At 39.0% G+C, this 23,616-nt stretch overlaps 1 protein-coding gene across 1 annotated transcript in view; it reads left to right on the forward strand.

Moving 5' to 3' along the window:
* The window catches only part of LOC117323263 (ERO1-like protein alpha), a 51,224-nt gene that overhangs the window by 20,217 nt on the left and 7,391 nt on the right, over window positions 1-23,616 (forward strand). Inside the window, exons 9-14 of the mRNA XM_033878378.1 lie at window positions 6,145-6,237; window positions 8,290-8,456; window positions 10,807-10,883; window positions 20,394-20,463; window positions 20,634-20,720; window positions 23,292-23,431. Coding sequence (XP_033734269.1) covers window positions 6,145-6,237; window positions 8,290-8,456; window positions 10,807-10,883; window positions 20,394-20,463; window positions 20,634-20,720; window positions 23,292-23,431 — 634 coding nt within the window. The remainder of the gene's footprint in view (window positions 1-6,144; window positions 6,238-8,289; window positions 8,457-10,806; window positions 10,884-20,393; window positions 20,464-20,633; window positions 20,721-23,291; window positions 23,432-23,616) is intronic.

Below are 23,616 nucleotides of genomic sequence, written 5' to 3' on the forward strand. Positions count from 1 at the left end.
TGTAGAAAAAGAAAAAAAAGCTGAATTTACCTGATTTTTATCATACTGTATATTGATTTTGAAATACATATAATTTTGGCAGTTAATTAACAATGTGAAATGCAAAGTATTTATCAGCCACAAAGATTTACAAATGTAGAGAGTATTTATCAGCCATAAAGATTTACACATGTAGAGAGTATTTATCAGCCATACAGATTTACACATGTAGAGAGTATTTATCAGCCATAAATGTGTACAAATGTAGTGTACCCATCCTTTGTGGTAGTGTACCCACCCTTTGTGGTAGTGTACCATCCTTTGTTATAGTGTACCATCCTTTGTGGTAGTGTACCCATCCTTTGTGGTAGTGTACCCATCCTTTATGGTAGTGTACCCACCCTTTGTGGTAGTGTACCCATCCTTTGTGGTAGTGTACCCATCCTTTGTGGTAGTGTACCCATCCTTTGTGGTAGTGTACCATCCTTTGTGGTAGTGTACCCATCCTTTGTGGTAATGTACCCATCCTTTGTGGTAGTGTACCCATCCTTTGTGGTAATGTACCCATCCTTTGTGGTAATGTACCCATCCTTTGTGGTAGTGTACCATCCTTTGTGGTAGTGTACCCATCCTTTGTGGTAGTGTACCCATCCTTTGTGGTAATGTACCCATCCTTTGTGGTAGTGTACCCACCCTTTGTGGTAGTGTACCCATCCTTTGTGGTAATGTACCCATCCTTTGTGGTAGTGTACCATCCTTTGTGGTAGTGTACCCATCCTTTGTGGTAATGTACCCATCCTTTGTGGTAATGTACCCATCCTTTGTGGTAGTGTACCATCCTTTGTGGTAGTGTACCCATCCTTTGTGGTAATGTACCCATCCTTTGTGGTAGTGTACCATCCTTTGTGGTAGTGTACCCATCCTTTGTGGTAGTGTACCCATCCTTTGTGGTAGTGTACCATCCTTTGTGACCTTTGGCATTATGTTTCATTTATAATGGACAAAGGGTTGGTTATGTTTTTTATATCATTATAATAATCAATAACTGTTACGAATGATTCATGGTAATATCAGTTATTTGGCTTTGATTCACAGTACCATTTCTGAGTTTACATACCCTTTCAGTTATTTGTTAGCAATAGTTAAAAATTTTAAGAATTGGATATTTAATTTCTGCAAATACTGTTTTTTCCCCCGACGCATCAGCTAACGAGTTAGAAGGTAACATGAGAGGCAGCCACTGTGACATAAACCTCAGTCTTGTCTATCTCCTCATATCTCTTTGTTTCAGCTTTTGTCCCTCTAAGTGCACATGGTCACCATGGAAATGGTGTCTTTCTGATTCCTATCTAGCCCACCATCACCACCAAATGGACTATTCAAATCGCCCTATGTCTGTGGTGGGCATCCATCTAGAAACAATTCTTGTCATCCCTATTTCTTAAAAAGGATTTTTTTGTCAAACTTCACATGTACAGAGGTTCCCCAGAGTTACTTATTCAGTTTCATTTCGTTTTTGGTACCAATAGTTAATACTTTTAAATATTGGAGGATATTTAATTTCTGCAAGTAATGATTTTGTAATTCCAGTTAAAGTTTGCTATTTCTATTTCTCAGAAAGTTCTTCTTAGATCTTTCTCAGATTTCATGTGAAGGTTTTCCTTGTTATCAGATTATAAGAGGAAAAGAGGAAAAAAGGGAAAAATATAGAAAAGATGAGTCTTAAATATATAGAACAAATAAAGATCATTCAATGGTAGATGCCAAGATCCCTGTGGGATCTCATGTTTCAAACATTGTATATTGGTGAGGAACTATTGGAATCAAGTTCAATAGCATGTCAGCTTTATTGTAAAGAACTTTCCGTTAATTCTGAAATGCTTTTCTATGGACAAATTTAATTTTATGTTAGGAAATATTGATTAAACTGGGGCCTGTGCTGGTGTTTTTAAGTATGGTTAAGTGAAGCCCATTTTCACTTTTTTCTTACTAATTAATTTTTTTCACCAAATCCTTTTTAGATTACCTTGTTTTATTACTCTTAAACACAATAACACACAAAAACAAATGTCTTGGGTCAGGGAATTTTGGGCAGAATGGGGAGCTTCACTTCACCATTATGGTATTTTGACCCCAGTTCATTTCACCATGCTCTAAAATACCATGCCACATCAGTATTGCAGCAACTCAGGTGAACTTATCTGTAGCCATGTATATGAAGAGCGTTTGGAAACTTGTGCTGTTTTTTTTTTTTTAAATATTAAACTGTAGCTTGTCATTATGCTTATAAAGACTGATATGACTAGTTCCGATTCAGTTCTATTTCAGACAAATTGAGCTTTGTGGGAAAGCTATCTGAATGAGGTTTTATATCAGTTGGGGCATGTGGTCCTTCACATCTGTATAATTAGATCATGGTGTAGAACCTAGCATGAGAAACCATCTGTAAGGCATATAACCTATTGTATATAAAACTATCTACCATTCCTGTTATTAGTGATTTCAATTAATTTTCTTCCTGTATGCAGAATCAATACTTACCATAATTGAAAATCTATCTTAAAACACTTAATTCAATCATTTTAGTTGATATCAAAATTAAAAGATTTCAAAACAAAAGGCCAAGATGGCATGCATTGCTCACATGGATATTTTTTTGCTATATTTCTCCTATTGGACCCAACCCCTCCAGCCCCAAGGGAGCCATGCCATCCGTTTAAATGTTGGATCTCCTTTGTCCAATAATGCTCCTAATAAATGTCATCAAAATCCACTCAGGCATTCAGAAAAAGTATTATAAGTAGCTATTTAAAGGATATAACTGAATTTCCCCTATTGGGCCCCACTTTCAGGTCCCATGAGGGCAAGACCCAAAGTTTATACAAAATTGGTTCCTCTAACCTCAAATTAAAGATGCTTCAGACCAGACATGGACCAAATCCTTCATTTAATTCCTAAAGAAGAAAAAGGATTTTAAACAATTTGCTATGTTTTCCCTATTAGACCCCACCTTTAAAGGCCCCTGGGTGCCCAGACACGTCATTTATACCAAATTAGATCCTCTTCCTCTAAGAATTCTTCAGACCATATTCTTTACATTCCTACAGAAGAAGAATTTTTTTTAATTTTTTAATTTGGATAGACGCCACACCATACCAAAAGTTCACCAGCCCTTTGGGCCAGGTGAGCCAAATATTCTGTCAGCATTGACAACTTAATTCATTATAATAAACGATAGACAAGCTATGTGTTCGACAATCCAAAACAACCCCTTATCATATCCTACAAAGTATTGGGTGGTCGGGTGGCACAGTCGTAACACACTTGCATTTCACCTAGGCGGCTGGGGTTCAATTCCCTGATCGGAGGTGAAAAGGTATGGGGTCACCTGCCTGACCATATGGGTTTTCCCCGGTACTCCGGTTTCCTCCCACAGCAAGACCCCTCGCGCGCTTCCATCTGGGCCCAACAAGCGTGATTAATATAAGTTGATATAACTTGTTTCGCAATTGTTGTAAAATAAATAAAGTTTACATTTACATTTATTGGTTTTGTAGCCATCACTAATGTCTTGTGTCATACCTTCAGTTCCCTTATACCCTTATTTCCTCAGGTTTGGTTTCTCAAGACAGGTTTTACTGCCATCAGCATCCCACTATTAATTAAATAAGACCACTTGCATTCAGATTTCCAGGTGGTCTTGATAAAGAGGTTTCACTGTATTTGTTATTTTTAATGTCTAGATTTGATGTCTGATGTGGACAGAATTGTCCATGAAATATGACATCTAAAGTAAAACTTGTAATTTAATGAATGAAAAAATATTCCGTTTTATGAAATCTACAGCTGTGTTAGGGTGATGGGTATAGTAGTATAATAAATCCATCTTATTATGTACATGTGAACATGAATTATAGCAGTGTTGTTTTGTTTACACCAAATGTGTATGTTATGTTAATAATGCGTTTTGTTCTATGACCATTGATGTAGTTGTATGTTCTATGACCATTGATGTAGTCGTATGTTCTATGACCATTGATGTAGTCATATGTTCTATGACCATTGTCCATTGATGTAACTGTGACCATTGATGTAGTCGTATGATCTATGACCATTGATGTAGTCGTATATACTATGACCATTGATGTAGTCGTATGTTCTATGACCATTGATGTAGTCGTATGTTCTATGACCATTGATGTAGTTGTATGTTCTATGACCATTGATGTAGTCATATGTTCTATGACCATTGATGTAGTTGTATGTTCTATGACCATTGATGTACTCGTATGTTCTATGACCATTGATGTAGTCGTATGTTCTATGACCATTGATGTAGTCGTATGTTCTATGACCATTGATGTAGTCGTATGTTCTATGATCATTGATGTAGTAATATATACTATTACCATTGATGTAGTCATATATACTGTGACCATTGATGTAGTCGTATGTTCTATGACCATTGATGTAGTCGTATGTTCTATGACCATTGATGTAGTTGTATGTTCTATGACCATTGATGTAGTCATATGTTCTATGACCATTGATGTAGTTGTATGTTCTATGACCATTGATGTAGTCATATGTTCTATGACCATTGATGTAGTTGTATGTTCTATGACCATTGATGTAGTCATATGTTCTATGACCATTGATGTAGTTGTATGTTCTATGACCATTGATGTAGTCATATGTTCTATGACCATTGATGTAGTTGTATATACTATGACCATTGATATAGTTGTATGTTCTATGACCATTGATGTAGTTGTATGTTCTATGACCATTGATGTAGTTGTATGTTCTATGACCATTGATGTACTCATATGTTCTATGACCATTGATGTAGTCATATGTTCTATGACCATTGATGTAGTTGTATATACTATGACCATTGATGTAGTTGTATGTTCTATGACCATTGATGTAGTTGTATATACTATGACCATTGATGTAGTTGTATGTTCTATGACCATTGATGTAGTTGTATGTTCTATGACCATTGATGTAGTTGTATGTTCTATGACCATTGATGTACTCGTATGTTCTATGACCATTGATGTACTCGTATGTTCTATGACCATTGATGTAGTCATATGTTCTATGACCATTGATGTAGTTGTATATACTATGACCATTGATGTAGTTGTATGTTCTATGACCATTGATGTAGTTGTATATACTATGACCATTGATGTAGTTGTATGTTCTATGACCATTGATGTAGTTGTATGTTCTATGACCATTGATGTAGTTGTATGTTCTATGACCATTGATGTAGTTGTATATACTATGACCATTGATGTAGTCGTATGTTCTATGACCATTGATGTAGTCGTATGTTCTATGACCATTGATGTAGTCGTATATACTGTGACCATTGATGTAGTTGTATATACTGTGACCATTGATGTAGTCATATGTTTTGATCCTTGAATACCAGATATGATATGATACATTTTAGATCGAATGACGTTGTGATATATCAAAGTTTATCTGAGATCTTTCCGAATTTAAGTGGACTTTTTAAAAGTGTGATAACTTTGACTGGCTTTATCTTGTGATAAAAAAACACTTAATTTGTGATGTAAGATTAGGTACTTAATCAATATCTGGGAAAATGAACCACACGAGGAAACTGAATAACCTTTTTCCCAAGAACACCACTTATATATCTGCATTTATGGTCAGACAAATTGTCTTAAAAAATTTATCTAAGTATGAAGTTTAACCATGTACATTATTATGCAAGCTTCTTATATGATATTTGCTGTCCTGATATTATTAATTCGACTATATTTTCAAACATACCAGTTGATGTGATAGTTTGTTTCAATATTGATTCATTTCATTACGCAGTCAACATAGATTTTCGATAGTTTGTGTCACTATTTTTTGTTTCATTCTTGTGTTACTTCGATATTTGTTGGAATATTTTCAATCATGTGTTTTGTTTTACTCGTACACAACAAATCTTAGTCACTTCAAAACTGTTGAGTGAAAAATGTTACAGAAGTCTCTTTGTAGAGTTTTTACTAATTACGATGTATGTTACTAATTACGATGTATGTTTTACTAATTACGATGTATGTTTTACTAATTACGATGTATGTTTTACTAATTACGATGTATGTTTCACTAATTACGATGTATGTTTTACAGCAATGTGCCTTGAAAAGCGAGTATTCTATCGTCTCATCTCCGGTCTCCACACCAGTATCAACCTACACCTGTGTGCCAAGTATCTCTTTCCAGGTAAAGTTATCTCCCTTTAGATGTATTATTTAGGAATTATATCAACTAGTACTCATTATTCTTGTTAGTTTAGATGGAAGCATGTTGGGGTTCTGACTCGGTAGGAAGAAACCAGAGTAACCGGAGAAAACCCCATGTGGTTGGGCAGGTCACAGACCCCCATTCCTTTTCACATCTGTCTCCTATAAGGGAATCAAACCCAAGTTGCTGAGGTGAAAGATTATAAGACTCTTTCATATGTGTATATGTAGGATAGGGACATTCCACCCGAGGGGTCACAAAATGTGGTGAAACCCGAGGCTTGCCGAGGGTTTTACCACATTTTGTGATCCCGAGGGTGGAATATCCCTATCCTACATACACACATAATGAAAGAGTCTTTTTCTCTCATATCATTACCGAATTTCTGGCGAAAGTGTCCCTCAGCCATCCATTTTCTTCAATTTTTTAATTTCTTTATTTGACGTTTTTACTAAATATACTTATGATATTCTGAAAGATCATACCCTATTTTTGGCAAACTATGTTTGCACACTTTCATTCATTTTGTGGTTAAGTGATGAACGAATGAACAATTCGCCGATAAAAATTACCGTAACTTGACCGACTTTTACGTGGCCGTGATCAAATTGTCAACATCCGAGAAAAAGAAGTTCTATCAACAATACTGAAAGCCAACGCTGAAATGAGTTTCCCAACTTCACATATAATTTGATTTGCACCTCGACATATTTAATCATTTCACAGAACACACTGTACTTTTAAATGTCAAGTCAAATTTTTTTTTATAAAATACTACGTCACTGCATGACATCATGACTGTCATTGGAATTCCATTCATAGTTCAATGAGAGTGATGTCGATCTCGATCGCCATGTCGCGGCGATGTTTCTTGGCTGGTAATTTTAAATTCACTGTGATTTTGGCAACTTCGTGTGTGAACCAGCGAACAGTGACTCTATACGAGTATTCGATCTTTTCTGTGACATAGGATTATATGTGTTTAACCGGTTGTCTTGATGGAATGACGAAGGTAGGTCAGTCGATAGGCTAACGATGATCATATTGAAAGGCTAGGATGGCAGTTAGTTTTCATGGTTACTCTACACAAATATAGACTCTGAGTTACAATTGAAATAAATATTTTTTATATGAACATCGAGGGGTGTCATTTTTACCGAATGTTCGTTCATTTAAGAGCCAATTCCCAACTTCCAAATACACAGGTTACTGAGTAGGCCTAACAGTTACTGACAGTACCGTAGAGTAAACAAATTCCAGGGCCCCCTGCTGACGCAAACGGAACCATTTCATAGGTTGTGACGTTTGACATTTTCTTTTTTATATTTTTTTTATGTATGGCTTTTATTTTACTTCCTGTCATTGCCAGGTGATTGTGTGTGTTTACATGTTTTTAATGACAAATGACAAATCAGTCGGGTAGGCAAGTCTGTATTGTACTGTAACTGTTACAACAGGCCTGTAGGCGTAGTCTAACTGTTTGTTACAGTAACGGAGTTATATGTTCGCTCAGATGAAATGTCTAATCGTTTAACCGTGTAGCCCTATTGATTTACTGCTGATATGATATATATTTATCTAAGAATGTATGTATTTTTATAGTTAAGTCCAACGTTTCAAAACCGACACCGACGATAAGGACTGTCGGATGTGAACACAAGCAGACGACGTTGTGAGAGTTGTCCCCCTTGAACGCAGATTAATCCGCGCGCGTGAAATGCTATGTAAGATAGATTTATCTTACATAGCTCTCTTACATGGGCAAACTCTATCCAACATGGCGAGATATGAGAGAAAATTCCATTACCACCTGATCTGCCAATCCATTCAGGACTGCTTTTTGAGATGGATGACAGTCAGACCACAGTTTACTGTTACAAGAACTGTGGCTTGTAAATAATTCTACTAGGTCTTCAGATTTAAACTTTAAAGCCAACAGGTTCCTGGATCAGTTTCCACTTTCCAGAAGACCCTAATTTTAAGCATCTGTGGATTTATTGGGTTATAATAAAATTATTGTACCAATTTCAGCTTCTCTCTATAGTGCCCCCACTTGGGGCCCCAACCTCCAGGAATTTACAAAAAGATTTGACCCGGATGCTACCAAAGGGCGTGGGCCACAGTACCTGAAAAATCTTTACTTTACCTACCTGGTAGAACTGAGAGCAATTGCAAAGGCAGCACCATATTTAGAACAGGTTTGTTTATTTATGAGTTGTGACCATCTGTCTTCTCTTTATGTCTCTGTCTATTTTCATGTCAGATGTTTATTTATACATAATATGTACCTGTAACATCGTTTATTTATACATATATGTACCTGTAACATCATGTCTGTACACTATGACCCTGACACCAGACTTAGACATTCTGACAGACAGATGTCTGTACACTCTGGCCCTGACACCAGACTTAGACATTCTGACAGACAGATGTCTGTACACTCTGGCCTTGACACCAGACTTAGACATTCTGACAGACAGATGTCTGTACACTCTGGCCCTGACACCAGACTTAGACATTCTGTCAGACAGATGTCTGTACACTCTGACCCTGACACCAGACTTAGACATTCTGACAGACAGATGTCTGTACACTCTGGCTCTGACACCAGACTTAGACATTCTGACAGACAGATGTCTGTACACTCTGGCCCTGACACTAGACTTAGACATTCTGACAGACAGATCCCTGTACACTATGACCCTGACACCAGACTTAGACATTCTGACAGATGGATATCTATACACTCTGAGCCTGACACCAGACTTAGACATTCTGACAGATGTCTGTACACTCTGACCCTGACACCAGACTTAGACATTCTGACAGACAGATGTCTGTACACTCTGACCCTGACACCAGACTTAGACATTCTGACAGATGTCTGTACACTCTGACCCTGACACCAAACTTAGACATTCTGACAGACAGATGTCTGTACACTATGACCCTGACACCAGACTTAGACATTCTGACAGACAGATGTCTGTACACTCTGGCCCTGATACCAGACTTAGACATTCTGACAGACAGATGTCTGTACACTATGACCCTGACACCAGACTTAGACATTCTGACAGACAGATGTCTGTACACTCTGGCCCTGATACCAGACTTAGACATTCTGACAGACAGATGTCTGTACACTATGACCCTGACACCAGACTTAGACATTCTGACAGACAGATGTCTGTACACTCTGGCCCTGACACCAGACTTGGACATTCTGACAGACAGATGTCTGTACACTCTGACCCTGACACCAGACTTAGACATTCTGACAGACAGATCTCTGTACACTATGACCCTGACACCAGACTTGGACATTCTGACAGACAGATGTCTGTACACTCTGACCCTGACACTAGACTTAGACATTCTGACAGACAGATGTCTGTACACTCTGGCCCTGACACCAGACTTAGACATTCTGACAGACAGATGTCTGTACACTCTGACCCTGACACCAGACTTAGACATTCTGACAGACAGATGTCTGTACACTCTGCCCCTGACACCAGACTTAGACATTCTGACAGACAGATGTATGTACACTCTGACCCTGACACCACACTTAGACATTCTGACAGACAGATCTCTGTACACTCTGGCCCAGACACTAGACTTAGACATTCTGACAGATAGATGTCTGTACACTCTGACCCTGACACCAGACTTAGACATTCTGACAGACAGATGTCTGTTCACTCTGACCCTGACACCAAAATTGGACATTTTGACAGATAGATGTCTGTTCACTATGACCCTGACACCAGACTTAGACTTCTGACAGACAGATCTCTGTACACTCTGGCCCTGACACCAGACTTAGACATTCTGACAGACAGATGTCTGTACACTCTGGTCCTGACACCAGACTTAGACATTCTGACAGACAGATGTCTGTACACTCTGACCCTGACACCAGACTTAGACATTCTGACAGATAGATGTCTGTACACTCTGGCCCTGACACCAGACTTAGACATTCTGACAGATGTCTGTACACTTCTGACCCTGACACTAGACTTAGACATTCTGACAGACAGATGTCTGTACACTATGACCCTGACACCAGACTTAGACATTCTGACAGACAGATGTCTGTACACTCTGACCCTGACACCAGACTTAGACATTCTGACAGACAGATGTCTGTACACTCTGGCCCTGACACTAGACTTAGACATTCTGACAGACAGATGTCTGTACACTCTGACCCTGACACCACACTTAGACATTCTGACAGATAGATGTCTGTACACTCTGGCCCTGACACCACACTTAGACATTCTGACAGACTTAGACTTACCAACCTCATACATTTGACCCAACTTTCATCCATTCATGACATATTATTTGGTCACAGACATCAAACTTTGAAAAAATATATACATGTAGAAATGTGTACACCACTACCGTTTTCTTTTATAATGAAATGAAGTTTTTTCACGATTCAAATATGATATTTTAAACTGAAATTCTATGACCTAAATATTTGAATCAAAGGTTTTAAAACATTATGAAATATTTACTTGTTAACAGGAAGATTTTTTCACTGGTGACTCAGAAGGTGACAAAGATGTCAGAAAAGGGGTCAAAGAATTCATCAAGATTGTGAAGTAAGTACTCCAGTTTGGCACACCATTTCTTGGCACCCTGTTTCTTGATACACATTTCCTTGGCGCACCGTTCCTTGGCACACTGTTTCTTGGTCACTGTTTTTTGCACGCATTCTTCTTTGCTGCTGTTTCTTGGTACATTTTGTACAACCTGTTTCTTGGTACACCCTGTTTCTTGGTACATTTTGTACACCCTGTTTCTTGGTACACCCTGTTTCTTGGTACATTTTGTACACCCTGTTTCTTGGTACACCCTGTTTCTTGGTACACCCTGTTTCTTGGTCAACCTGTTTCTTGGTACACCCTGTTTCTTGGTCGACCTGTTTCTTGGTACACCCTGTTTCTTGGTACACCCTGTTTCTTGGTACACCCTGTTTCTTGGTACACCCTGTTTCTTGGTCAACCTGTTTCTTGGTACACCCTGTTTCTTGGTACAACCTGTTTCTTGGTACAACCTGTTTCTTGGTCAACCTGTTTCTTGGTACAACCTGTTTCTTGGTACAACCTGTTTCTTGGTACACCCTGTTTCTTGGTACACCCTGTTTCTTGGTACACCCTGTTTCTTGGTCAACCTGTTTCTTGGTACACCCTGTTTCTTGGTACACCCTGTTTCTTGGTACAACCCTGTTTCTTGGTACAACCTGTTTCTTGGTACACCCTGTTTCTTGGTACACCCTGTTTCTTGGTCGACCTGTTTCTTGGTCGACCTGTTTCTTGGTCGACCTGTTTCTTGGTACACCCTGTTTCTTGGTACACCCTGTTTCTTGGTACACCCTGTTTCTTGGTACACCCTGTTTCTTGGTACACCCTGTTTCTTGGTCGACCTGTTTCTTGGTACACCTGTTTCTTGGTCGACCTGTTTCTTGGTACACCCTGTTTCTTGGTACACCCTGTTTCTTGGTACACCCTGTTTCTTGGTACACCCTGTTTCTTGGTCAACCTGTTTCTTGGTACACCCTGTTTCTTGGTACACCCTGTTTCTTGGTACAACCTGTTTCTTGGTACAACCTGTTTCTTGGTACACCCTGTTTCTTGGTCAACCTGTTTCTTGGTACACCCTGTTTCTTGGTACACCCTGTTTCTTGGTACAACCTGTTTCTTGGTCAACCTGTTTCTTGGTACAACCTGTTTCTTGGTACACCCTGTTTCTTGGTACAACCTGTTTCTTGGTACAACCTGTTTCTTGGTCAACCTGTTTCTTGGTACACCCTGTTTCTTGGTACAACCTGTTTCTTGGTACAACCTGTTTCTTGGTCAACCTGTTTCTTGGTCAACCTGTTTCTTGGTACAACCTGTTTCTTGGTCAACCTGTTTCTTGGTCAACCTGTTTCTTGGTACACCCTGTTTCTTGGTCAACCTGTTTCTTGGTCAACCTGTTTCTTGGTCAACCTGTTTCTTGGTACACTGTTTCTTTTCACCCTATTTTTGCTGCATCATTTCTTCGTGCCCCGTTTTTTGGCGCACACCGTTTCTTGGTGCACCCTTTCCTTGCACTCTGTTTCTTGGTGCACCGTATTTCTTAGCACAACCTTTCATTGCACCCTAGTTCTTGGCGCACACTGTTTCTTCTTGCACTGTATTTTGGTGCACCGTTTCTTATATAGGGTATCCTTGAGATGCTTTGTTAGGGCTGTGTAAGAGCTTTGTCAGTACTGTATAAGAGCTTTGTTAGGAGCTGCTGTATAAGAGCTTTGTAAGTGCTGTATAAGAGCTTTGTTAGGGCTGTATAAGAGCTTTGTTAGGAGCTGCTGTATAAGAGCTTTGTAAGTGCTGTATAAGAGCTTTGTTAGGAGCTGCTGTATAAGAGCTTTGTAAGTGCTGTATAAGAGCTTTGTTAGAGCTGTATAAGAGCTTTGTAAGGGGCTGTATAAGAGCTTTGTTAGGGCTGTATAAGAGCTTTGTTAGGGCTGTATAAGAGCTTTGTTAGGGGATGTACAAGAGCTTTGGTAGGGGATGTATAAGTGCTTTAATAGGGTTGTATAAGAGCTTTGTTAGGGCTGTATAAGAGATTTGTTAGTGCTGTATAAGAGCTTTGTAAAGGGCTGTATAAGAGCTTTGTTAGGGCTGTATAAGGGCTTTGTTAGGGGCTGTATAAGATTTTTGTTATGGCTGTGTAAGATCTTTGTTAGGGCTGTATAAGAGCTTTGTTAGGAGCTGTGTAAGAGCTTTGTTAGGGGCTGTATAAGAGCTTTGTAAGGGCTGTATAAGAGATTTATTAGGGGCTGTATAGGAGCTTTGTTAGGGGCTATGTAAGAGCTTTGTTAGGGGCTGTGTAAGAGCTTTGTTATGGCTGTATAAGAGCTTTGTTAGGGACTGTACAAGAGCTTTGTTAGGGGCTGTATAAGTGCTTTGTTAGGGCTGTATAAGAGCTTTGTTAGGAGCTGCTGTATAAGAGCTTTGTAAGTGCTGTATAAGAGCTTTGTTAGGGCTGTATAAGAGCTTTGTTAGGGGCTGCACAAGAGCTTTGGTAGGGGCTGTATAAGTGCTTTAATAGGGCTGTATAAGAGCTTTGTTAGGGCTGTGTAAGAGCTTTGTTAAGTGCTGTATAAGAGCTTTGTTAGGGTTGTGTAAGAGCTTTGTTAGGGGTTGTATAAGAGCTTTGTTAGGGCTGTATAAGAGCTTTGTTAGGGGCTGTGTAAGAGTTTTGTTAGGGACTGTATAAGGGCTTTTGTAGGGCTGTGTAAGAGCTTTGTTAGGGACTGTATAAGAGCTTTGTTAGGGGCTGTATAAGGGCTTTGTTAGGAGCTGTATAAGTGCTTTGTTAGGAGCTGTATAAGAGCTTTTTTAGGGGCTGTATAAGAGCTTTGTTAGGGGCTGTATAAGAGCTTTGTTAGGGCTGTATAAGAGCTTTGTTATGGCTGTATAAGAGCTTTGTTAGGGGCTGTATAAGGGCTTTTGTAGGGCTGTGTAAGAGCTTTGTTAGGGCTGTATAAGAGCTTTGTTAGGGCTGTATAAGAGCTTTGTTAGGGCTGTATAAGAGCTTTGTTATGGCTTTATAAGAGCTTTGTTAGGGGTTGTATAAGTGCTTTGTTAGGGCTGTATAAGAGCTTTGTTAGAGGTTGTATAAGTGCTTTGTTAGGGCTGTATAAGAGCTTTGTTAGGGACTGTGTAAGAGCTTTGTTAGGGGCTGTATAAGAGCTTTGTTAGGGGCTGTATAAGAGCTTTGTTAGGGGCTGTATAAGAGCTTTGTTAGGGGCTGTATAAGAGCTTTGTTAGGGCTGTATAAGAGCTTTGTTAGGGCTGTGTAAGAGCTTTGTTAGGGCTGTGTAAGAGCTTTGTTAGGGCTGTATAAGAGCTTTGTTAGGGCTGTATAAGAGCTTTGTTAGGGACTGTGTAAGAGCTTTGTTAGGGACTGTGTAAGAGCTTTGTTAGGGCTGTATAAGAGCTTTGTTAGGGGTTGTATAAGAGCTTTGTTAGGGCTGTATAAGAGCTTTGTTAGGGCTGTATAAGAGCTTTGTTATGGCTTTATAAGAGCTTTGTTAGGGGTTGTATAAGTGCTTTGTTAGGGCTGTATAAGAGCTTTGTTAGGGGTTGTATAAGTGCTTTGTTAGGGCTGTATAAGAGCTTTGTTAGGGACTGTGTAAGAGCTTTGTTAGGGCTGTATAAGAGCTTTGTTAGGGACTGTATAAGTGCTTTGTTAGGGCGGTATAAGAGCTTTGTTAGGGCTGTATAAGAGCTTTGTTAGGGGCTGTGTAAGAGCTTTGTTAGGGGCTGTGTAAGAGGTTTGTTAGGGGCTGTATAAGAGCTTTGTTAGGGGCTGTATAAGAGCTTTGTTAGGGACTGTGTAAGAGCTTTGTTAGGGGCTGTGTAAGAGGTTTGTTAGGGACTGTATAAGAGCTTTGTTATGGCTGTATAAGAGCTTTGTTAGGGACTGTATAAGAGCTTTGTTAGGGCTGTATAAGAGCTTTGTTAGGGACTGTATAAGAGCTTTGTTAGGGACTGTGTAAGAGCTTTGTTAGGGCTGTATAAGAGCTTTGTTAGGGGCTGTATAAGAGCTTTGTTAGGGACTGTATAAGAGCTTTGTTAGGGCTGTATAAGAGCTTTGTTAGGGGCTGTATAAGAGCTTTGTTAGGGACTGTATAAGAGCTTTGTTAGGGCTGTATAAGAGCTTTGTTAGGGGCTGTGTAAGAGCTCTGTTAGGGCTGTATAAGAGCTTTGTTAGGGCTGTATAAGAGCTTTGTTAGGGGCTGTGTAAGAGCTTTGTTAGGGACTGTATAAGAGCTTTGTTAGGGCTGTATAAGAGCTCTGTTAGGGCTGTATAAGAGCTTTGTTAGGGCTGTATAAGAGCTTTGTTAGGGACTGTGTAAGAGCTCTGTTAGGGCTGTATAAGAGCTTTGTTAGGGCTGTATAAGTGCTTTGTTAGGGACTGTGTAAGAGCTTTGTTAGGGGCTGTGTAAGAGGTTTGTTAGGGCTGTATAAGAGCTTTGTTAGGGGTTGTATAAGAGCTTTGTTAGGGCTGTATAAGAGCTTTGTTAGGGGCTGTATAAGAGCTTTCTTAGGGACTGTGTAAGAGCTTTGTTAGGGACTGTGTAAGAGCTTTGTTAGGGCTGTATAAGAGCTTTGTTAGGGACTGTATAAGAGCTTTGTTAGGGACTGTATAAGAGCTTTGTTAGGGACTGTGTAAGAGCTTTGTTAGGGCTGTGTAAGAGCTTTGTTAGGGACTGTATAAGAGCTTTGTTAGGGACTGTGTAAGAGCTTTGTTAGGGGCTGTGTAAGAGGTTTGTTAGGGCTGTATAAGAGCTTTGTTAGGGACTGTATAAGAGCTTTGTTAGGGACTGTGTAAGAGCTTTGTTAGGGGCTGTATAAGAGCTTTGTTAGGGACTGTGTAAGAGCTTTGTTAGGGGCTGTATAAGAGCTTTGTTATGGCTGTATAAGAGCTTTGTTAGGGCTGTATAAGTGCTTTGTTAGGGCTGTATAAGAGCTTTGTTAGGGACTGTGTAAGAGCTTTGCTAGGGGCTGTATAAGAGCTTTGTTAGGGCTGTATAAGAGCTTTGTTATGGCTGTATAAGAGCTTTGTTATGGCTGTATAAGAGCTTTGTTAGGGCTGTATAAGAGCTTTGTTAGGGACTGTGTAAGAGCTTTGCTAGGGGCTGTATAAGAGCTTTGTTAGGGCTGTATAAGAGCTTTGTTAGGGACTGTGTAAGAGCTTTGTTAGGGCTGTATAAGAGCTTTGTTAGGGCTGTATAAGAGCTTTGTTAGGGACTGTATAAGAGCTTTGTTAGGGACTGTGTAAGAGGTTTGTTAGGGGCTGTGTAAGAGGTTTGTTAGGGCTGTATAAGAGCTTTGTTAGGGGCTGTATAAGTGCTTTGTTAGGGCTGTATAAGAGCTTTGTTATGGCTGTATAAGAGCTTTGTTAGGGACTGTGTAAGAGCTTTGTTATGGCCGTGTAAGAGCTTTGCTAGGGCTGCATAAGAGCTTTGTTAGGAGCTGTGTAAGAGCTTTGTTAGGGGTTGTATAAGAGCTTTGTTAGGGCTGTATAAGAGCTTTGTTAGGGGCTGTGTAAGAGTTTTGTTAGGGACTGTATAAGGGCTTTTGTAGGGCTGTGTAAGAGCTTTGTTAGGGACTGTATAAGAGCTTTGTTAGGGGCTGTATAAGGGCTTTGTTAGGAGCTGTATAAGTGCGTTGTTAGGAGCTGTATAAGAGCTTTTTTAGGGGCTGTATAAGAGCTTTGTTAGGGGCTGTATAAGAGCTTTGTTATGGCTGTATAAGAGCTTTGTTAGGGGCTGTATAAGGGCTTTTGTAGGGCTGTGTAAGAGCTTTGTTAGGGGCTGTATAAGAGCTTTGTTAGGGCTGTGATAGAAGCTTTGTTAGGGCTGTTATAAGAGCTTTGTTAGGGCTTTATAGAGCTTTGTAGGTGGGTTGTATAGTGCTTTGTTAGGGCTGTATAAGAGCTTTGTTAGGGGTTGTATAAGTGCTTTGTTAGGGCTGTATAAGAGGCTTTGTTAGGGACTGTGTAAGAGCTTTGTTAGGGGCTGTATAAGAAGCTTTGTTAGGGCTGGATAAGGCTTTGTTAGGGGCTGTGTATAGAGGGCTTTGTTAGGGCTTGTATAAGAGCTTTGTTAGGGGTCTGTGTAAGAGCTTTGTTAGGGCTGTATAAGAGCTTTGTTAGGGCTGTATAAGAGCTTTGTTAGGGGACTGTGTAAGAGCTTTGTTAGGGACTGTGTAAGAGCTTTGTTAGGGGCTGTATAAGAGCTTTGTTAGGGCTGTATAAGAGCTTTGTTAGGGCTGTATAAGAGCTTTGTTAGGGGCTGTGTAAGAGCTTTGTAGGGACTTGTAGTAAGAAGCTTTGTTAGTGCTTTATAAGAGCTTTGTTAGGGGTTGTATAAGAGCTTTGTTAGGGCTGTATAAGAGCTTTGTTAGGGTTGTATAAGTGCTTTGTTAGGGCTGTATAAGAGCTTTTTAGGGACTGTGTAAGAGCTTTGTTAGGGCTGTATAAGAGCTTTGTTAGGGGACTGTATAAGTGCTTTGTTAGGGCGGTATAAGAGCTTTGTTAGGGCTGTATAAGAGCTTTGTTAGGGGCTGTGTAAGAGCTTTGTTAGGGGCTGTGTATGTAAGAGCTTTGTTAGGGGCTGTATAAGAGCTTTGTTAGGGGTGTATAAGAGCTTTGTTAGGGACTTGTGTAAGAGCTTTGTTAGGGACTGTGTAAGAGGCTTTGTAGGGCTGTATAAGAGCTTGTTATGGCTGTATAAGAGCTTTGTTAGGGACTGTATAAGAGCTTTGTTAGGGCTGTATAAGAAGCTTTGTTAGGGACTGTATAAGAGCTTTGTTAGGGACTGTGTAAGAGCTTTGTTAGGGCTGTATAAGAGCTTTGTTAGGGCTGTATAAGAGCTTTGTTAGGGACTGTATAAGAGCTTTGTTAGGGCTGTATAAGAGCTTTTGTTAGGGGCTGTATAAGAGCTTTGTTAGGGACTGTATAAGAGCTTTGTTAGGGCTGTCATAATGAGCTTTGTTAGGGGCTGTGTAAGAAGCTCTGTTAGGGCTGTATAAGAGCTTTGTTAGGGCTGTATAAGAGCTTTGTTAGGGGCCTGTGTAAGAGCTTTGTTAGGGACTGTATAAGAGCTTTGTTAGGGGGCTGTATAAGGGCTTTGTTAGGGCTTGTATAAGTGCGGTTTGTTAGGAGCTGTTAAGAGCTTTTTAGGGGCTGTATAAGAGCTTTGTTAGGGCTGTATAAGAGCTTTGTTAGGGCTGTATAAGAGCTTTGTTAGGCTTTTATAAGAGCTTTGTTAGGGGCGTGTATAAGGGTTTGGGTGTAAGGCTTGTAGGTTAAGAGCTTTGTTAGGGCTGTATAGAGCTTTGTTAGGGCTGTATAAGAGCTTTGTTAGGGCTGTATAAGAGCTTTGTTAGGCTGTTAAGAGCTTTGTTTGGGGTTGTAAGGCTTTGTTAGGGCTGTGTAAGAGCTTTGTTAGGGTTGTATAAGAGCTTTGTTAGGGCTGTATAAGAGCTTTGTTAGGGACTGTATAAGAGCTTTGTTAGGGCTGTATAAGAGCTTTGTTAGGGCTTTTGTAAGAGCTTTGTTTCAGGGCTGTATAAGAGCTTTGTTAGGGGCGTGTAGAGCTTTTTAGGGTAAGAGCTTTGTTAGGGCTGTATAAGAGCTTTCCGTTAGGGGCTGTATAAGAGCTTTGTTAGGACGTGTAAGAGCTTTGTTAGGGACTGTGTAAGAGCTCTTGTTAGGGCTGTAATTTGTGAGGGCTGTCATAAGTAGCCTTTGTTAGTTGGACTGTGTAATAGCTTGTTAGGTGTTTATAAGAGCTTTTTTAGGGACTGTATAAGAGCTTTGTTAGGGACTGCTTGTAATAAGCGCTTTGTTAGGGCTGTGTAAGAGCTTTGTTAGGACTGTATAAGAGCCTTTGTTTAAGGTGTGGATGTTTGTAAGAGCTTTGTTAGGGCTGTGTAAGAGGGCTTTTGTTAGGGCTGTATAAAGAGCTTTAGTTAGGGACTGTTATAAGAGCTTATGTTAGGGACTGTATAAGAGCTTTTGTTAGGGACTGTATAAGAGCTTTGTTAGGGACTGTGTAAGAAGCTTTGTTAGGGCTGTATAAGAGCTTTGTTATGGCTGTATAAGAGCTTTGTTAGGGCTGTATAAGTGCTTTGTTAGGGCTGTATAAGAGCTTTGTTAGGGACTGTGTAAGAGCTTTGCTAGGGGCTGTATAAGAGCTTTGTTAGGGCTGTATAAGAGCTTTGTTATGGCTGTATAAGAGCTTTGTTATGGCTGTATAAGAGCTTTGTTAGGGCTGTATAAGAGCTTTGTTAGGGACTGTGTAAGAGCTTTGCTAGGGGCTGTATAAGAGCTTTGTTAGGGCTGTATAAGAGCTTTGTTAGGGACTGTGTAAGAGCTTTGTTAGGGCTGTATAAGAGCTTTGTTAGGGCTGTATAAGAGCTTTGTTAGGGACTGTATAAGAGCTTTGTTAGGGACTGTGTAAGAGCTTTGTTAGGGGCTGTGTAAGAGGTTTGTTAGGGCTGTATAAGAGCTTTGTTAGGGGCTGTATAAGTGCTTTGTTAGGGCTGTATAAGAGCTTTGTTATGGCTGTATAAGAGCTTTGTTAGGGACTGTGTAAGAGCTTTGTTATGGCCGTGTAAGAGCTTTGCTAGGGCTGCATAAGAGCTTTGTTAGGAGCTGTGTAAGAGCTTTGTTAGGGGTTGTATAAGGGCTTTGTTAGGGCTGTATAAGAGCTTTGCTAGGGGCGGTATAAGAGCTTTGTAAGGGGCTGTATAAGAGCTTTGTTAGGGGCTGTGTAAGAGCTTTGTTAGGGGCTGTGTAAGAGGTTTGTTAGGGCTGTATAAGAGCTTTGTTAGGGGCTGTATAAGTGCTTTGTTAGGGCTGTATAAGAGCTTTGTTATGGCTGTATAAGAGCTTTGTTAGGGACTGTGTAAGAGCTTTGTTAGGGCTGTGTAAGAGCTTTGTTAGGGCTGTATAAGAGCTTTGTTAGGGCTGTATTAGAGCTTTGCTAGGGCTGCATAAGAGCTTTGTTAGGAGCTGTGTAAGAGCTTTTTTAGGGGTTGTATAAGGGCTTTGTTAGGGCTGTATAAGAGCTTTGCTAGGGGCGGTATAAGAGCTTTGTAAGGGGCTGTATAAGAGCTTTGTTAGGGGCTGTGTAAGAGCTTTGTTAGGGGCTGTACAAGAGCTTTGTTAGGGCTGTATAAGAGCTTTGTAAGGGGCTGTATAATAGCTTTGTTAGGGGCTGTATAAGTGCTTTCTTAGGGCTGTATAAGAGCTTTCTTAGGGCTGTATAAGAGCTTTGTTGGGGGCTGTATAAGTGCTTTCTTAGGGCTGTATAAGAGCTTTCTTAGGGCTGTATAAGAGCTTTCTTAGGACTGTATAAGATTTTTGTTAGGGGCTGTATAGGAGCTTTTGAGATCCAAGTCATTTAATAGTCTTGTGTTTCTTGTCATGTTGTAACTTGTTAGTGTGTAGATCAAAAAAGATGGTAACCTTTGAGATTTTAGGTTGAACAACCCTACACTGGCAACTTACTGTCTGTTATAATAAAACATAAATCATTATTGTTACAGATCCTTTCCAGACCAGTTTGACGAGAGTAAATTGTTCCAGGGAATACCAATGGAAGCCTCTGAGCTTAAAGTAAGGCTTTCAAGGATGAGTCTTTTATTCAAGTAAATTATGAAATCCAATATCAACTATAGCCACTTGATTGGCTGAAACTCAGTTTTAAGTATTTTTACCAGCATGATTTAATATAGGTGAAGAGAAATTGATGACTTTGTTAAGTGTTATTTCATCATGTGTTACAGGACGAGTTTCGAAATCATTTCCTCAACATTTCCCGGATCATGGACTGTGTGGGCTGTGACAAGTGTAAACTCTGGGGCAAAGTTCAGGTAATTAAAGCCCCAAACCATTTCAACAGTATTTGTTCCCCAAGCATTGCCCATGTAGCAGGTTTTCATTCCATCTGTCAGGCTGTATGTGCCCTGTATCATAAAGTTTGTCTCCTATAATTTCTCAGGTACCTCAATAGAAGAGCGTAGTTCACTCAGATCAATTTCCACCCCACACAGTAGAGTATCCGTAATGGTCATTGGCCTGAAGAAATTTGTCTAGAGTTCAAGTTAACAAATTACTCACAATATTCAGCTTATTTTCTGTCGTTCATAGAACAGTTGAGTCAACCCCTAACAGGAGTTGTCTTTGTTCTTGGTATGAAAATTTCCTGTATTAACAGAACAAAATAGTACTTTATTTGATGGTAATTATGACAGTATGGTCCAATATAGGTACTGGATCCTAACAAGCAGATGTTCACAAGATGAGCATTACTAGATTTATGATAATTGGTCCAGTAGTCATAACGACAGTACAGACAAATAAGTTGTCAAATTTTCAAGGCAATCTGCCCATTTCTCAGGACATAATTTTATAAATTAAGTAAATTAATTAATTACAAATGATGAAATACAGACATAGAACATGGAACAATTACATAATTTTAGAAGATAATCAACGAATACTATCATTACGTTTGTGTTAATGGTCCCTTCGGTTGATAATTCATTCACAGAAGGCCTATTGTAATTAGATACAAATCATCTTGGATGGTATAATTAAATAACCTAAAACAAAAAGTAAGTCAATCTAATTAAAATAAGACTTGTAATTTCCACTCCTCTATGATACACTGCAATACAAGATCTAACAATGCCCTGTAGGAGGTCATCTCAGCACGACCTTTGAGCTCAGCCAGTCAGCACTTCGCCTATGTAATTGTCGATGAGATCTCATTCGTCAGAAGTGTAAATTCCCAGGGTTATCTGATGGTTGGTAACAGTGGTACACAGATAGGCTTTGCCAACTCTGGCATCACTGAGAACATCTCCATGTATTTACAGTTTAACAAACGTACAAGAGATAAAACAGTGAAAACAACAGCATCGCGAAAAAAAATATTTATTTCGACTATATATGTACGTTAGCGAACTTCCAAATCCAGTTGGCAACATTGCTATATTGGCATCTGGCCTCTCAACGAAACATTTTATAATAATTTTCTGCTCTTCTTTCAATGTAACATCCAGAGGTCATTAGCAACTTCTCTTTATTACCATGGCCATCAAGACTCAGTACAACAATAATGTTGGTGAAATGCTGTGTATTTCAAATCAAGCTCCGAATTAAGTCGTAAATACTAAGGAGATGAAACCGAAGGCTCGTATAAGACTCTTTGTCATTGATTGACTAATGATGTCATTGACCAGTTTTCATTGGCTTACAATATTTGGAGCTCAAAGGTCGTGCTGAGATGACCTCCAGCAGCGTATTGGTAGATCTTGTATTGCAGTGTATAGTAGAGTATCATTGAGGATCGGAAGTTTCAAGACTAATTCTAATTAGATTGTAAAACAATGTGTTGATAATGAAAGCTATGTAGCTAAAATCATTTACTTGTGTCTTGATAAAGGGGCAGATTGCCTCAAAAATTCAACAATTTACTTGTCTGTACTGTCATAATTACTACATCACCAAATGTGTGTGTATATATATATAAATATATTAAGAGGCAGCCATGTAGGCCTACTGAGGTAGAAAATGAAATTTTATGGCATCTGATACTGCAGATTTTAACATTTTGATATATATTGGCAAACATTGCCATTGTATGCTGATTCAAATGTTATACAGGATCTCGTGTGATTTATGTAAAGAGTCTTTCATATGTAATTTAGTTGGACATTAGTTAGCTACAAAGAAAACTCTGGGACGTTTAGTTCCTTACCCTTTAACCAGCTGAATTATGCAAACATGCCAAAGATTTTCAAACAAGATTTAATTCAGAAACTATTTGTTTGCAACGAAGTAGATGTACAGCATTAATAATCCATACCTTCTAAATCTTAATTATTACAGAAAGAAATCTGTCGGTCATTATTAACTTGGAGTTAGATGCTCAATATCCAACCTATTTGTTTTTGAAATAGCGATCGTCACATTTCTGGTCTAGTAATTAACCAGTGTCATGATGTGACAATTAAGTATAATTTAAAACAGCTTGAGCAAGTGATATACTATATAAAAAAATGGACTTTATCAGTATTATTCACAAAGCAATTTTAGTCTAAGGTAGTCCAAGTTGTGCCAGTAAACAGATGTACTTCATATTCTACAAAATATTTCTTAGCTCTTAGCACCGATATGTACATGTACTTGAGTGAACATGAAATGTGGTTCATATACTTCTGTTTGTCTTCACATATTATTTTCTCGTGCACTGGCCCCTTTGGCTGATATATGAAAATAAGAATGTGAAGAAAACTGAATCTTTATGGTCATCTTTTCAACTTAAGATTATCATCTTGTCAAGGTTTAATAAGGCAATAATTACAAATATGAAAATCTAGAAAACTGTTTATTTAGTACATGAAACAAAAGTCTTGAGATGCATCTTTTTTTTCAAGATTCAAGGAATGGGAACAGCTTTGAAGATTCTTTTTTCTGGAGATTCCATTGGGCCACTATCTACTGTAGACGCTTTACAGAAACAGGATTTCCAACTCAGGCGAACAGAGATTGTTTCTCTTTTCAATGGTTTTGGCAGGTAAAATTTTTTTTTGCCTACATTTGACTGTGAACAGTTATTATATAAAATCAAATACACAGTGCAAAAGTAAAGCATTCTCAAAAATAATACTTTAGCCATTCATATTCAAATAATTTAAAACAAAAACAAAAAAACAAAAAAAAAAAAACAAAAAAACCACAAAAACAAATAAAAAGGTTTAA

Source organism: Pecten maximus, chromosome 3, assembly GCF_902652985.1.
Source record: "Pecten maximus chromosome 3, xPecMax1.1, whole genome shotgun sequence".
NCBI classification, from domain to species: Eukaryota; Metazoa; Mollusca; class Bivalvia; order Pectinida; family Pectinidae; genus Pecten; species Pecten maximus.